This window comes from Trachypithecus francoisi, unplaced genomic scaffold, assembly GCF_009764315.1.
Source record: "Trachypithecus francoisi isolate TF-2019V2 unplaced genomic scaffold, Tfra_2.0 Lachesis_group3, whole genome shotgun sequence".
In the NCBI taxonomy this organism is placed as follows: Eukaryota; Metazoa; Chordata; class Mammalia; order Primates; family Cercopithecidae; genus Trachypithecus; species Trachypithecus francoisi.
This window is the reverse complement of record NW_022681468.1, coordinates 34,898,016-34,912,408: the sequence shown is the minus strand read 5'-3', so window position 1 is coordinate 34,912,408 and position 14,393 is coordinate 34,898,016. Positions and strand designations below refer to the sequence as shown.

The 14,393-nt window shown below is 42.8% G+C and overlaps 2 protein-coding genes across 2 annotated transcripts in view; one reads left to right on the top strand and one right to left on the bottom strand.

Annotated features, from left to right (window-relative positions):
- The window catches only part of LOC117069395 (disintegrin and metalloproteinase domain-containing protein 21-like), a 29,113-nt gene extending 15,764 nt beyond the window's left edge, over positions 1–13,349 (bottom strand). The window contains exon 1 of the mRNA XM_033187585.1: positions 13,273–13,349. The gene's annotated coding sequence lies outside the window, so the exon portion shown is untranslated. The remainder of the gene's footprint in view (positions 1–13,272) is intronic.
- A 19-nt stretch (positions 13,350–13,368) lies between these two features.
- SYNJ2BP (synaptojanin 2 binding protein) overlaps positions 13,369–14,393 on the top strand; it is a 47,317-nt gene continuing 46,292 nt past the window's right edge. The window contains exon 1 of the mRNA XM_033187587.1: positions 13,369–13,561. Within this exon, the coding sequence (XP_033043478.1) occupies positions 13,498–13,561 (64 nt within the window). The 5' untranslated portion in view covers positions 13,369–13,497. The remainder of the gene's footprint in view (positions 13,562–14,393) is intronic.

Sequence of the window (14,393 nt, the reverse complement as noted above, 5' to 3'; positions counted from 1 at the left end):
TCCAAATGTTGGCTATTATGAATAGTGCTACAATAAACACAGGAGTGCAGACATCTCTGATATACTGATTTCATTTCCTTTGGCTAAATACCTACCAGTGGGATTAGTGGATTTTATGGTAACTCACCTTCAGTTTGTTGAAGAACCTCCAAACTCTTCTCCATAGTGGTTGTACTAATTTACATTCATGCCAACAGTGTACAAGGGTTCCCCTTCCTCCACATCCTCACCAGGATTTGTTATTGCCTGTCTTTTGGATAAAAGCTATTTTAACTGGGATAAAAAGATATCTTATTACAGTTTCGATTTGCTGATGACTGATGATGTTGAGCATCTTTTCATATACCTGTTTGCCATTAGTATGTCTTCTTTTGAGAAAGGTCTATTCAGATATTTTGCCCATTTTTAAAATAGAAATATTAGATTTTTTCCCTATAGAGTTGTTTTGAGCTCCTTACATATTCTGGTTATTAATCCTTTGTCATATGAGTGGTTTGAAAATATTTTCTTCCATTCCGTGGGTTGTCTCTTCATTTTGTTGATCGTTTCCTTTGCTTTGCAGAAGGTTTTTAACTTGATGTGATCCTGTTTGTCCATTTTTGCTTTGATTGCCTGTGCTTTTGGGGTATGACTCAAGAAGTTTTTGCCCTGAGCAGTGTCCTGTAGAGTTTCCCCCAATATTTTCTTGTAGTAGTTTCATAGTTTGAGGTCCTAGATATAAGTCTTTAATCCATTTTTTTTTTGTCTTTTTTTCCCCCTTTTTGCGGAGAACGGGGTCTCGCTATATTACCCAGGCAGGTCTCGAACTCCTGGGCTCAAGCTATCCTCCTGCCTCTGCCTCCCTGAGAGCTGGGATTACAGGCGTGAGCCACCGTGCCCGGCCTTTAATCCATTTTTAAAATTTTTGTATATGTTGAGAGATAGAGGGTCTAGTTTCATTCTTCTGCATATGGACATCCAGTTTTCCTAGCACCATTTATTGATGAGACTGTCTTTTCTCCAATGTATGTTCTTGGCACCTTTGTCAAAAAATTAGTCCTTTGTAGATATATGGGTTTACTTCTGGGTTTTCTCTTCCATTCCACTGGTGTATGTGACTCATTTTGAGCACATCAGCAATGTCAGTGAGAACAGCTGAGAGGAATTCAGGCAGTAGAACTAATACACTAGTGACTACAGCAGGTGATGAGACAGCAAATGACAACTGCAGTGTGACCTTTAGCAAGTGACTGAGTTTAAGTTTCATCATCACTAAAATTCATTCATTCATTCAAAGCCTATTATAAGGCCAGACACGATGGCTTATACCCATAATCCCAGCCCTTTGCGGGGGTCTGAGGCAGGAGGATTGCCTGAGGCCAGGAGTTTTAGATTGGCCTGGGCAATGCAGCAAGACCCTATTGCTACAAAAAATAATTTAAAAAAATAAACAAAAAGAAAGCCAAGTTTGTGTTGGCAACTCTTATAGGTACTGGAGATAAAGCAGTGAACAAAAAGCAGTGGGGCAGATGGCACCGCAAATGCAAAGATCTAAACTGAATCAAATGTATTTGTTTGAGAAACAGAAGAAAGTTCAGTGTAGATGTAATGAATGAGGGAAGGGGGTTGTGGTAGTAGATGAGTTAGGGAGCTTGACAAAGGCAGATTATCTGGTCTTAGAGGCAATGTTAAGGATATTGATTTTTTTTCTACATGAGATGGAAATGACTGAAAGATTTAGATTGGGGCATGACATGATCTGATTTACATCTTTGTAAGGTTGCCCCAGCTGAGGGAAGAATAGATAGGAGGTATCGAGTGAGCAGCAGAAAAAACTTTCAGAAAGAACAGTAGAAGTAGTGGCAATACATACTTGTGGTTTGTAATAAGCTGGTAGTATCAGAGATGGTCAGATAGACTGTATTTCATACATAGCAACAAGTATACTTTTGATGGGTTGAATGTAGAATGCAAGGGAAAGAAAGGAATCGAAAGCTCTTCTTAAGATATTCATATGAGGCCGGGCGCGGTGGCTCAAGCCTGTAATCCCAGCACTTTGGGAGGCCGAGACGGGCGGATCACGAGGTCAGGAGATCGAGACCATCCTGGCTAACACGGTGAAACCCCGTCTCTACTAAAAAAAAAAATACAAAAAAAATTAGCCGGGCGAGGTGGTGGGCGCCTGTAGTCCCAGCTACTCGGGAGGCTGAGGCAGGAGAATGGCGTGAACCCGGGAGGCGGAGCTTGCAGTGAGCTGAGATCCGGCCACTGCACTCCAGCCTGGGCGACAGAGCCAGACTCCGTCTCAAAAAAAAAAAAAAAAAAAAAAAAAAAAGGCCTTTATGTTCTTCTCTTCTTGGATCTTGTTTTGCTGGAAAGTTTCTTTTCTCAGTCAGGTGAATTCTTTTTCTCCATTTTGTCTTGCCACCCTTAAGGCATGCATGAGAGGCCCTAAAATAATTTCTGATGGCCTGGGGCTTCTTGGGAAAAACAGAAAAGGTACCACAGATTCCATTTTGGGAGAGACCCCTGGAGCCCTAGGAATTGGAGGCAGATGAATCCCTCTCAAAATCTGATTTTGTCTTCCAGCTATACCTGTTTTTTAGGCCCTAGAAACTGCATGCTTTCCTAGCCATGCTCTTAAAGGGACCACTCAGAGGTGAACAGTTCGATTAGGAGATTGCAGAACTGAAAATTTGATAACTACTGGATCTGCTTCTGCTTATCTGTGTGGTTATATAGGTGTAGTGTGTGATGTCTATTTTTAAAAAGAGCTCTAATTAATTGACTTAAAGAAGGATAAACACTAGGATCAAATATTTTTGAAGAAAAAAAGCTATAATGCCTTTTAGTAAATGTGACTTTAATCATCAAGAAATAAAAAGAGACTTATGGATTCTGAACCCCCCAAATTTGAGACAGGTCTCAGTTAATTTAGAAAGTTTATCTTGCCATGGTTGAGGATGCAGCCATGACACAGCCTCAGGAGGTCCTGAAGACATGTGCTTGAGGCACAGCTTGGTTTTATACATTTTAGGGAGACATGAGACATCAATCAATATATGTACATCAGTTCCATCCAGAAAGGTGGAGACAACTCAAAGCAAGGCCCCCAACTGGGGGCTTCCAGGTCACAGGTAGGTGAGAGATAGATGGTTGCATTTTTTGAGTTTCTGATAAGTATTTTCAAAGGAGGCAATCAAAATATGCATCTATCTCTGTGACCACAGAGATGACTTTGAATAGAATGGGAGACAGATTTGCCCTCAGTGGTTCCCAGCTTGAGGGGGCCCAAGATATTTTCCTTTCACATTTCCACCCTTTTCTTTTTAAAAACCTTTGGAGAAGCATTTTACAAGGAAATGAGTCTCTGGTCTTGTTTCATGTGATCTCTCATGGTTAGGATGGCTTATTTCTAGATGTGTAGGTCGCAATAGCTCATTTTTACCAGGCTGTAAAGTCTCATATCCTGTGAAGAGAAAATAGTGGGTGTGATGGTTAGTATTGAGTGTGAACTTGATTGGATTGAAGGATACAAAGAATTGATCCTGGGTGTTTGTGAGGGTTTTGCCAAAGGAGATTAATGTTTGACTCAGTGGGCTGGGAAAGGCAGACCCACACTTAATCTGGGTGGGCACAATCTAATTAGCTGCCAGCCCAGCTAAAATATAAGCAGGCAGAAAATTGTGAAAAGAGAGACTGGCCTAGCCTCCATCCTCCTGTGCTGGATGCTTCCTGCCCTTGAATATCAGACTCCAAGTTCTTCAGTTCTACAACTTGGACTGGCTCTCCTTGCCCCTAGCCTGCTGATGACCTTGTGATCATGTGAGTTAATGAAGCAGAAAATGTAAAAAGAAAAATAAGGGAAAAACAAGTACTCTTGTACTTGGCTGACTCACTCCAATGCCAACAATAGGCAGAGCCCTAGTGGGGCCTTGATAATACTATCTGAAAAGCCAGAGCCCAAAGGAATGAGCTCCAGAGACTCTCCCAACACCTCCCCAACCCAGAGCAAGGATAAGGAAAACAAGTTGTTCTTACCAGTTTCCCCCTTTGAAATTCTTTCCCTATACCATTATCCTTTGATCTGCTCCCACAACTACATTTGTAACTATTTCTGCAAGTTTGCAAGGATTTTTTGTAAGTTCCTGTTTTCTAGCTGTGCAGTATGGCAATGGTCACAAGACATGCCTGAGTTGTAAAACCTGTCACTGTTTCATGAACTGCCTTTGTTCTGCTTCTGTAAGCTTGCTTACCCACCTTATGGGTTTCACGCCCTTTTCAGATGTATGTATAAAAGTCAAGTCCTGTCTTTGTTTGGTGCTCAGCCTTTGGATATGAATCCGCTGAGTCGGTGACCACCTAATAAAATCCTCCTGTTCCACCCATTGCTCTCTCTGGTCTCCTGATTCCCACAACATTTTGGTGAGCCGGCTAGGAATGGAGATGACAGGTTTGCTGTCTCCTTTGCCTGTGGGTCTAGGGCCCTGGGCTGGGGGAGACCCGTGACCTCACATGCCACCGGGGTATCTCAAACCCGGAGAAGGAAGCAGCTCTCCCACGACTCGGGGCCCCTCCCTGACAGCACAACAGAACCTAAGGGGCTACAGGACAATTCCAGGGATAGCGCACTATAGGAGCATGGTAAGGTTTGGGCCTGAGGCAGGACCCATCCCATAAGGACGGAAGGGGAGCCTGATCACCTCCTGGGGTGTACCTAGTACTCCGACCCAGGACGCGAGAGTGGCTCTCTAATTAGGAAGAAACCTACACCCCAACCAGGAAAGAGGAACTGGGAGGGGGGAGGTGTGTGAATGAGTGTGAAAGAGGTGTTTTCAAAAGGAACCTATGTGGGGAGTGAAGTGTGTGGGGCCGCAGGTTTCTTAGCATAGACCATACGCCCCGAGTGAAGTGTGGGACCGACCAATACTAGTGGCAAACTTCTTTTGGGGCTACCACATACGGCTTATGGAAGTCCCCACAATTTAGTAATTGTGGGGTCTGGGTCTGGGGTTTATACAAACCTTTTGATGCTAAGCTAAGTGGCATCTGAAATACTCCCACGAGGGGGATGGTCTAATTAGTCTGAAGCGAAAGTAAAAGAGTGAGTGAATTGTGCCATAATTGGGAGGAAATGGGAGGGAAGTCGTCAAAACCCACCCCATTAGAATGTATGTTAAAGAACTTCAGGAAAGGTTATGCAAGAGATTATGGGATCAAGTTGACCCCCAAGAGGTTGAGAACTCTCTGTGTAATAGAGCGGCCCTTTTTTAGTGTCAGATGGCTGGCCGAAGGAACTATAGATAGGGAAACAATTGGCTGTATATTAAGATCACTGGGATTGGAGACAGCCAGGGCATTCAGACCAATTTCCTAACATTGACTCATGGCTAAATATAGTCCAAATTTGACCTGCACGGCTGCAGCCCTGCCTGGCAGCTTATTGCAAAATGCTGGTAGCTCAAGCCGAGCCTAAGATAAAAAAGAAAATCAGTTTTGCTGTCAGCTACAGAGACAAAGGGAAAGCCACAGGAAAAACTAGTATTGCAGAAATCACCAGAGGAGATAGAAATCCTCCTCCATATACCCCAATCTACTCCCCTTTACCAAGGTTGGGCCCTGAGCAGCCAGACTCAGATGACGATATGCCCAGGCTACACCCCAAAGGGAGAAATCTGAGCCCTCACCCCAGGAGGTCAAGAAGGAAGTTCAGGATGATCAAGCAGGCCGCCTTTGATCTGGCCACACCAGAACTTTGCAGATGCCCCTCTGAGAAACCGGGGATCCATCTATTATGATAAACAGGGCCAGGTCCAAAGGGGACAATGAACTTCATTTACCAGCCATCTCACACAACGCAGCACACCATGAAAGTTCCATAGAGACCAGGAGTTGTGTAATACATATACACAATGGAGTACTATTTTCCTTATCCATTCATCTGTTGAGGGACACTAGGTTGCTTCCAAATGTTGGCTATTATGAATAGTGCTACAATAAACACAGGAGTGCAGACATCTCTGATATACTGATTTCATTTCCTTTGGCTAAATACCTACCAGTGGGATTAGTGGATTTTATGGTAACTCACCTTCAGTTTGTTGAAGAACCTCCAAACTCTTCTCCATAGTGGTTGTACTAATTTACATTCATGCCAACAGTGTACAAGGGTTCCCCTTCCTCCACATCCTCACCAGGATTTGTTATTGCCTGTCTTTTGGATAAAAGCTATTTTAACTGGGATAAAAAGATATCTTATTACAGTTTCGATTTGCTGATGACTGATGATGTTGAGCATCTTTTCATATACCTGTTTGCCATTAGTATGTCTTCTTTTGAGAAAGGTCTATTCAGATATTTTGCCCATTTTAAAATAGAAATATTAGATTTTTTCCCTATAGAGTTGTTTTGAGCTCCTTACATATTCTGGTTATTAATCCTTTGTCATATGAGTGGTTTGAAAATATTTTCTTCCATTCCGTGGGTTGTCTCTTCATTTTGTTGATCGTTTCCTTTGCTTTGCAGAAGGTTTTTAACTTGATGTGATCCTGTTTGTCCATTTTTGCTTTGATTGCCTGTGCTTTTGGGGTATGACTCAAGAAGTTTTTGCCCTGAGCAGTGTCCTGTAGAGTTTCCCCCAATATTTTCTTGTAGTAGTTTCATAGTTTGAGGTCCTAGATATAAGTCTTTAATCCATTTTTTTTTGTCTTTTTTTCCCCCTTTTTGCGGAGAACGGGGTCTCGCTATATTACCCAGGCAGGTCTCGAACTCCTGGGCTCAAGCTATCCTCCTGCCTCTGCCTCCCTGAGAGCTGGGATTACAGGCGTGAGCCACCGCGCCCGGCCTTTAATCCATTTTTAAAATTTTTGTATATGTTGAGAGATAGAGGGTCTAGTTTCATTCTTCTGCATATGGACATCCAGTTTTCCTAGCACCATTTATTGATGAGACTGTCTTTTCTCCAATGTATGTTCTTGGCACCTTTGTCAAAAAATTAGTCCTTTGTAGATATATGGGTTACTTCTGGGTTTTCTCTTCCATTCCACTGGTGTATGTGACTCATTTTGAGCACATCAGCAATGTCAGTGAGAACAGCTGAGAGGAATTCAGGCAGTAGAACTAATACACTAGTGACTACAGCAGGTGATGAGACAGCAAATGACAACTGCAGTGTGACCTTTAGCAAGTGACTGAGTTTAAGTTTCATCATCACTAAAATTCATTCATTCATTCAAAGCCTATTATAAGGCCAGACACGATGGCTTATACCCATAATCCCAGCCCTTTGCGGGGGTCTGAGGCAGGAGGATTGCCTGAGGCCAGGAGTTTTAGATTGGCCTGGGCAATGCAGCAAGACCCTATTGCTACAAAAAATAATTTAAAAAAATAAACAAAAAGAAAGCCAAGTTTGTGTTGGCAACTCTTATAGGTACTGGAGATAAAGCAGTGAACAAAAAGCAGTGGGGCAGATGGCACCGCAAATGCAAAGATCTAAACTGAATCAAATGTATTTGTTTGAGAAACAGAAGAAAGTTCAGTGTAGATGTAATGAATGAGGGAAGGGGGTTGTGGTAGTAGATGAGTTAGGGAGCTTGACAAAGGCAGATTATCTGGTCTTAGAGGCAATGTTAAGGATATTGATTTTTTTTTTACATGAGATGGAAATGACTGAAAGATTTAGATTGGGGCATGACATGATCTGATTTACATCTTTGTAAGGTTGCCCCAGCTGAGGGAAGAATAGATAGGAGGTATCGAGTGAGCAGCAGAAAAAACTTTCAGAAAGAACAGTAGAAGTAGTGGCAATACATACTTGTGGTTTGTAATAAGCTGGTAGTATCAGAGATGGTCAGATAGACTGTATTTCATACATAGCAACAAGTATACTTTTGATGGGTTGAATGTAGAATGCAAGGGAAAGAAAGGAATCGAAAGCTCTTCTTAAGATATTCATATGAGGCCGGGCGCGGTGGCTCAAGCCTGTAATCCCAGCACTTTGGGAGGCCGAGACGGGCGGATCACGAGGTCAGGAGATCGAGACCATCCTGGCTAACACGGTGAAACCCCGTCTCTACTAAAAAAAAAAAATACAAAAAAAAATTAGCCGGGCGAGGTGGTGGGCGCCTGTAGTCCCAGCTACTCGGGAGGCTGAGGCAGGAGAATGGCGTGAACCCGGGAGGCGGAGCTTGCAGTGAGCTGAGATCCGGCCACAGCACTCCAGCCTGGGCGGCAGAGCGAGACTCCGTCTCAAAAAAAAAAAAAAAAAAAAAAAAAGATATTCATATGAACTGAGTAAACTGAGTTACTCAAGGAAGGGGAACAGCTAAGGGAGGTATCAGTTTAGGGGTATAAGGGTTAGGAATTCTCATTTTATCATAATTTAAGATGCTGCTAGGCATCTAAATTTTGAGATGTCAGGTAGACAACTGGGTTACACAAGACTGAAGCTCAGTGAAGAGACATGACAGCTGGCATATTAATGGCATTACAGCCAGGGGTCTGAATTAGACTTCTTATAAAGATAGCATACATATACAGAAGAATAAAGAGTACCAATCAAAAAGGAGAATAGAAGATAAAATAATTGTAAATGCTTTGTGGATACCTGTCATCAATAGCTGGGGTCAGCAGTACAACTTTCTGCAAGAACTTGAAAATTAAAGCAATAATACTGCTATCAGATCTAAACTTTAAAATCAACATGTAATGGGCCAGAGCAGAGATATGCAATGCCAAAGGTTGTGACTTCACTGGAATCTGTGCTATGGGCTGTGTTGTATGCCTGCAAAATTCATCTGCTGAAGTACCTCAGAATGTAACCATATTTGGAGAAAAGGTCTTTAAAGAGGTAAGTAAGTTAAAATGTGGTCCTTAGGGTGGGCCCTAATCTAATATGAATGGTGTCCTTATAAGAAGAGGAAATTTGGAAACAGACATGTGTGCACACAGAGGAAAGACCATGTGAAGACAGAGGTACAAGATGGCCATCTGCAAGCCAAGGAGAGAAGCCTCTGAGGAAACCAACTCTACCAGCACCCTGATATTGGACTTCCAGATTCCACAGCTGTGAAAAAATAAATTTCCATTGTTTAAATTACACAGTCTCTAGTATTAGTTACAGTAACACTAACGAACTAATATCATCTGATTAAATGTAATAATAATACAATAAAGAAAAAAGTTTGTCAATCAGAAAAGAATTCCATCACCTAAGGAAGCATAGAAAAAATAAAATATGCAGGAATTTGAAACTAAATAGGTAAAGGGAAAAAGTTGGAACAAATGCTATGTCAAAGGAGAGGTGGATGAGTCTCAAATGCAAACATATTCATGAGTTGGTCATCAAAGAGGCTGATAGAATAAAATACTGAAGTAGGAGGGGACTGAAGCAGACAAGAGAGATTAGAAAGACAAAGTGAATATATGACAGGAAGTGTGCAAAAATAGAGCAAGGTGTGATTAAGGTGAGGCAAGGTTTCCACTAATTTTGTGAATGATAGACTGAAGTTGCCACTTCGTTCCATATTTTTTACATAACTCAAGGTCATAAACAGAAAGGTTAGTTCAGACAGAAAGTGTCACTTCTTGTGTCAGAGACTACCAATGGCATCCCAATATCCATTCTCCCATTTTCAGTTGATAATAATAACCTTGATTTTTATGGTTGGCACATTTCCATCCCTGAGATTACAAGAAATCTGTGACATTTCCAGGAGGTCTTCTTTGCCTTTCCTTCATTACCTTCCTGAAATGTAGATATGATGAAGTTCCAAATCCATTTTAAGCATCTTGGACCATGAAGTAGAGGCTACACTCCAGGGGCAAGCCACTGCGCCCAGCCTGATTCCGTAATTTTTCTCAATTGTTTCCTCTGAGTAGAATCTCATTTTCTCTGTCATTTGCTTTCCTACATATTAAAGCTCCCTCATTGTTTTTTTTTAAATTTATTTACTTTTATTATTTTTTAATAGAGATGGGGTCTTGCTCTGTTACCGAGGCTAGAGTGCAGTGCTTCAATCATACCTCACTGCAGCCTCAAACCCCTGAGTTCAAATGATCCTCCTGGCTTAGCCTCTAGAGTAACTGGGACTACAAGCATATCACCATGCCCTGCTAGCTTCCTTGTTCTTCCGTTGTTACTGGAAAGGGATCCTGATCCAGACCCCAACAGAGGGTTCTTTAAACTTGTGAAAGAAAGAATTTGGGGCAAGTCCATAGAGTAAAGTGAAAGCAAGTTTACGAAGAAAGTAAAGGAATAAAGAATGGCTACTATGTAGGCAGAGCAGCCCCAAGGGCTGCTGGTTTGCTGTTTTTATGGTTATTTCTTGATTATATGCTAAACAAGGGGTGGATTATTTATGAGTTTTAGGGGACATGGGTGGGCTATTCCTGGAACTGAGGGTTCCTCCCCTTTTCAGACCATATAGGGTAACTTCCTGATGTTGCCATGGCATTTGTAAACTGTCATGGCACTGGTAGGGGTGTCTTTTAGCATGCTAATGCATTATAATTAGCATATGATGAGCAGTGAGGATGAACAGAGGCCACCTGAATTGCCATCTTGGTTTTGGTGGGTTTTGGCTGGCTTCTTTACCACATTCTTTTATTAGCAAGGTCTTTGTGACCTGTACCTTGTGCTGACCTCTCTCATCCTGTGACTTAGAATGCCTAACCTCCTGGGGATGCAGCCCAGTAGGTCTCAGCCTTATTTTACCCAGTCCCTATTGAAGATGGAGTTGCTCCAGTTCAAAAGCCTCTGACACCATTATTCCCATACTTCTATTAGGGAATAAAGGCAATTTACACACCCCATCTCTCACTCTACTTACTACCAGTATTTCCTCAACTTGTTTAGGATACTTTTTTCTTTCACTGCCCTACGTATTTCGTTTGAAGCTGTGTGCCCAGATGAAAAGGACAATTTTCCCAGGTACTGAGAGGTGATTCCCTCACCCCCACCCCCACAGTGGTCTAAAAGAAACCCTGTGTTTTTTTTCCTTACAAATCTCATTGATGACTTCTTGATTTTCCCCCATTTCTATTTGATCTCTTCTCTCTTGGCATTCCAATGCCATTTATTTTATTTTCTTTCTTTATTTTTTGAGATGGAGTCTCGCTCTGACACCCAGGCTGGAGTGCAGTGGCATGATGTCTTCTCACTGCAACCTCTGCCTTCTGAGTTCAAGCGATTCTCCTGCTTCAGCCTCCCATATAGCTGGGACCACAGGCCCACACCACCACACCTGGCTAATTTTTTTGCATTTTTAGTAGAGATGGGGTTTCACCATGTTGGCCAGGCTGCTCTCGAACTCCTGGCCTCAAGTGATCCGCCCACCTCGGCCTCCCAAAGTTCTGGGATTATAGGTGTGAGTCACGGCACCCAGCCCCCAATGTCATTTATTTAAATTTTACTTTTTTTATTTATCATTCTCTGCCTTTTATAATGATAATTTTATTCACTCATCCAACCAACATATAAAGAGCTACTATCAATCCCATTTTAAGATGGGGAAACAGAGTTCAGAGATGTAGGATTCCTTGCTCAAAGACAGACAAGTTTAAGGGAATGGAATGGAAACTTGAGCCCAGGTTGTAAGTCATAATCTGTGTTATTTCCACCGTCCCATCTTTTTTTTTGGAGACGAAGTTTTGGTCTTGTTGCCCAGGCTGGAGCACAATGGCACAATCTCGGCTCACTGCAAGCTCCACCTCCTGGGTTCAAGCGATTCTCCTGCCTCAGCCCCCCAAGTAGCTGGGATTATAGGCGCCCACCACCACGCCTAGCTAATTTTTTGTATATTTAGTAGAGACGGGGTTTCACCATGTGGTCCAGGCTGGTCTTGAACTTCTGACCTCAGGTGATCCACCCGCCTCAGCCTCCCAAAGTGCTGGAATTACAGGCGTGAACCACTGCGCCCAGCCTCCACTATTCCATCTTAACTTCTCTCAGAGTGAGCAAATAAGAGGCCTTCCTGCCGAATCTGCCTCTATCTCCTTCTGTTTGGTAAACATAGTTGCTGCTGCTTTGGTTTTTTCCTATAAATTTGAATGTCTTTATATTGGCCTTATACTTTCTACTCCTCTAAGATCCCCACCAATCCCTGTGGTCTAACTCCAGGTTGCTTCACAAGGTTGTCACCTTCCTGGTTCTTTAGGCTTTTGTGTTTTTGACCCCTGAAGTTTCATTCAGGTTCAGTTTGGAATGTCTCATTCCAAAAGTCAGGAAGACTGGCCTAAAGCGATACCTAAGTCGTGCGTTAACCTTATTGTAAGAGTTAAAACATTAAAAAGACTGAATTTTCCCAGTTGCCAAAAGGATGAGCCATTCCCCCAACCCCCTTTCTTAAAAAATTTTCTAGGCCGGGCGCGGTGGCTCAAGCCTGTAATCCCAGCACTTTGGGAGGCCGAGACGGGCGGATCACGAGGTCAGGAGATCGAGACCATCTTGGCGAACACGGTGAAACCCCGTCTCTACTAAAATATACAAAAAATTAGCCGGGCGAGATGGCGGGCGCCTGTAGTCCCAGCTACTCGGGAGGCTGAGGCGAGAGAATGGCGTAAACCTGGGAGGCGGAGCTTGCAGTGAGCTGAGATCCGGCCACTGCACTCCAGCCTGGGCGACAGAGCGAGACTCCGTCTCAAAAAAAAAAAAAAAATTTTTTCTTGAGCAAATTGTAATTATAATCCGTGTGTGTGTGTGTGTGTGTGTGTGTGTAACTTTTTAAAAGCTAAATAAGCCTCTTGTCAGATAAAACTCAGGAATCTTTTTTCTTCAGGTCCCAGGAGCTAACTCCTTGAAATGTAAGTATCAAGGTAGACAGTGCCCCTATGATCCACGCTCGCGGGAGTTACCCTAAGCGCCTTGCTCCAAGCCGTAAGTACCTGTTTGTCACACAGATAACGTTTTATTTTTCCTTTGGATAAAGGCAATTAACCAACACAGACGGCCACTCCAACAGTGAACTACCAAAAATTGAATACCAAACCATGTTAACTCGTCTTACATGAGAACGTGCGTGTGCTTTAGCTACAGAAAAGGTGAGATTTTTGTCTCTCTTTGCAATCTCATTAGTGTATCGCCTGTGACACTCATTCCAGTCTGGTTCAATGTTTACAGAATAATACAACTTTTTTTTCTTTTCTAAATTTGTGGAGATTTTCTAGGATGGCAGGGGATTTTTAAAAATTTTTTCTCGATAATATCAATTTATTTAGGTCCCTTACTTTACTAGCCACCCCCTTCCCACCTCCTTCCAATGGCAAATAAATTAGAATAACTTGCCCCTTGCTCACCTCATGCGGGGCCTTGGGAACTGGTGAGAAACTGCAATCCGTTGGCGGTTGGAACCACGATTCCCAGCATTCCCAGCGCTCCGAGTCCTTCGGGCTTCCTTTTCCGGGTCTCGAGGCTGCTGAAACCGAAACTGCTGTGCTGTGGGCGCAGCGCCGAGATTGATTCACCTTCTCCTGTGCGGAACTCCAGCTGACCGGAGTAGGCAGCCAGACGAGCTGTAAAACATGAACGGAAGACTGGTTTATTTGGTCGCCGAGGAAGAGATCAATCTTACCAGAGGACCCTCAGGTATGTGCGGTACGGGTCATACCTGATAGTAGGGAATTAGAGGGTGTAATTGCAGACACCTTTGCTGCTGAGCCGGATTCACCTGGCCTCGGGGCGGGCAGGCCCCAACCTAGAGGTTTCGTGCAAGGCTTTGGGGTGCTTAGAGAAAATATATTGAAATCCATCATTAGCCAGATACGGATCTGAGGAATCCACCTCAAAATACAGTCGGATGACCACAGTATATATAGTCACGAAAGGGTTCTTTCTGCAAATCGTGCTAGAAAAGCCTTTTTAAAAGTCTGCTTTTTTAGCCTGCTTATGGACACCACATCCTTCCTACCGTTGCCTGTTCTATCCTTCCCCCTATGAGGGACCGTTTAGTAAAATGGGAGCATAAGCGGTGTGGACTCTGAATGCATAGCCGTTTTCCTGCAGCTAGGATCCCTCCCTCGCTCCTTTGATTTCTGGGAAATTCATTTACAGTGCCAACTAGAATGTTAAAGCAGGAAGAGCCCTTAGAAATCTTTTATTACACAGGTTCCCAAACTTGGTTCCGCCACAAAATTTCCCAGGGCTTTAAAAAAAAAAAAAGAAAAGAAAAAAGAAAAAAAGTTAATTCTTATCTCCCATCTGCAGGGATTTGGATTCAATACGGATTTGTTTTATTTATTTATTTATTTAAGTTTTTTTTATGAACACCTCATGTGATTTTGAGCAGCCAAACTGCTATCCTCTTACCCCACTGAGGCTCTTCATTAAACCGGGCTCTTGACAGTACTACATTCTGCCTTCTTTCGACTTTATTTTCCTTTACAGCTATTTAGTTGATCGATTAAGAGCTTTAGCTTTG